The 1,544-nt window shown below is 57.8% G+C and overlaps 1 protein-coding gene across 1 annotated transcript in view; it reads left to right on the top strand.

Annotated features, from left to right (window-relative positions):
* The window catches only part of OXTR (oxytocin receptor), a 2,565-nt gene extending 1,249 nt beyond the window's left edge, over positions 1–1,316 (top strand). The window contains exon 2 of the mRNA XM_085308909.1: positions 58–1,316. Within this exon, the coding sequence (XP_085165035.1) occupies positions 333–1,316 (984 nt within the window). The 5' untranslated portion in view covers positions 58–332. The remainder of the gene's footprint in view (positions 1–57) is intronic.
* The last annotated feature ends 228 nt before the right edge of the window (positions 1,317–1,544 follow it).

Here is a 1,544-nt window from a genome sequence, read left to right as displayed (position 1 = left end):
AGTGCTCTTTCCCACCCCCCAATGCTCCTTCCGCGTTTTGTGCTTGTTTGGGGGCAGGAGTCTGAGGAGACGTCAAGCGCCCTGGGAGGGGACAGGGTGGAGTTGCTGGCCGAGAGCATTTCTGCCCCCGAGGAGGACGGAGCCCTGGGGCTCATCCAGAGGGAGGAAAGGAAGGGCTCCGTGCAGGGCAACGGCACACCGCGGCAGAGATGACAGCCAGGAGGGGGGAGCTGTAAAGGAGCCACSGCTGCTTCACATGGGGACACGTTCATAGAGGATCTTTTCACCAGACCCCTCTCTGCTACGGAGCTCTACATGGGAAGGAGCTGGCCATGGGTAAGCCATACCTCGCAGGGAGCAACTTATGGACGATCAACAGCTCACTGGGAAACAGCAGTCTCATCCTGGAGAACCAGACATCCGGGAGGAACAGCACCACTGACCCCTTGAAGAGGAACGAGGACATGGCCAAAGTGGAGGTGACGGTCCTCTGCCTCATCCTGTTCCTGGCCCTGACCGGCAAYCTGTGCGTGCTGCTGGCCATCCACACCACCCGGCAGAAACACTCCCGCATGTACTTCTTCATGAAGCACTTAAGCATTGCTGACCTGGTGGTAGCCATCTTCCAGGTGCTGCCCCAGCTTATCTGGGACATCACCTTCAGGTTTTACGGGCCAGATTTCCTCTGCCGGTTGATCAAGTACTTGCAGGTAGTGGGAATGTTTGCTTCTACCTACATGCTCTTGCTGATGACCCTGGACCGATGTTTGGCCATCTGTCAGCCACTGAGGTCTCTGCACAGGAGAGCTGATCGGGTCTCTGTCCTCCTCACCTGGCTGCTGTGCCTGCTGGTCAGCATCCCTCAGATCCACATATTTTCCCTGAGGGATGTGGGTAATGGGGTCTATGACTGCTGGGCAGATTTTATCCAGCCCTGGGGACCCAAAGCTTACGTCACCTGGATAACCCTCATGGTGTACATCATCCCTGTGGTGATGCTGAGCATTTGCTACGGCTTGATCAGTTTCAAAATCTGGCAAAATGTGAAGCTCAAGACAGCTCATGGGCCGAACACGAGCCTGAGCTCCACCTCCCGCAGTGGGACAGCGTTTGCCAGGGTCAGCAGCACCAGGCTCATCTCCAAAGCCAAGATCCGGACAGTCAAAATGACTTTCATCATAGTGTTAGCTTTCATAGTGTGCTGGACTCCCTTTTTCTTTGTGCAAATGTGGTCCGTGTGGGACACGAATGCGCCGCAGGAAGGTATGTGCTCTCTTCTCTCGTACCTGCAGGTCTGCTCGGATTGCGTAGCCTGAACGATCAAAGTGACACCTGTAGTCCGCTGAGCTGCCCAGCCGCAGACTCGGAGGCTGTGCCTGACAGCGAGAAACTCCGCCGTGGATCAGGTCTCCTGGGGGCTGGGAGGGAGAAACGAGCCCGGAGAAAGGTCTGAAACGCGGTAGCAGCTCCCYGGGAGCGTGCCCAGCACGGCCGAGGGCCGGCTTAGCCCCGGAGCGCCGGTCCGCCGGCGGAGCGCCCTGCGA

Source organism: Rhea americana, unplaced genomic scaffold (genome assembly GCF_003343005.1).
Source record: "Rhea americana isolate MKP2758 unplaced genomic scaffold, rheAme1 scaffold_286, whole genome shotgun sequence".
Lineage (NCBI taxonomy): Eukaryota > Metazoa > Chordata > Aves > Rheiformes > Rheidae > Rhea > Rhea americana.
Note: the sequence above shows the minus strand (reverse complement) of the source record. Positions and strands in the feature narration are given on the sequence as shown.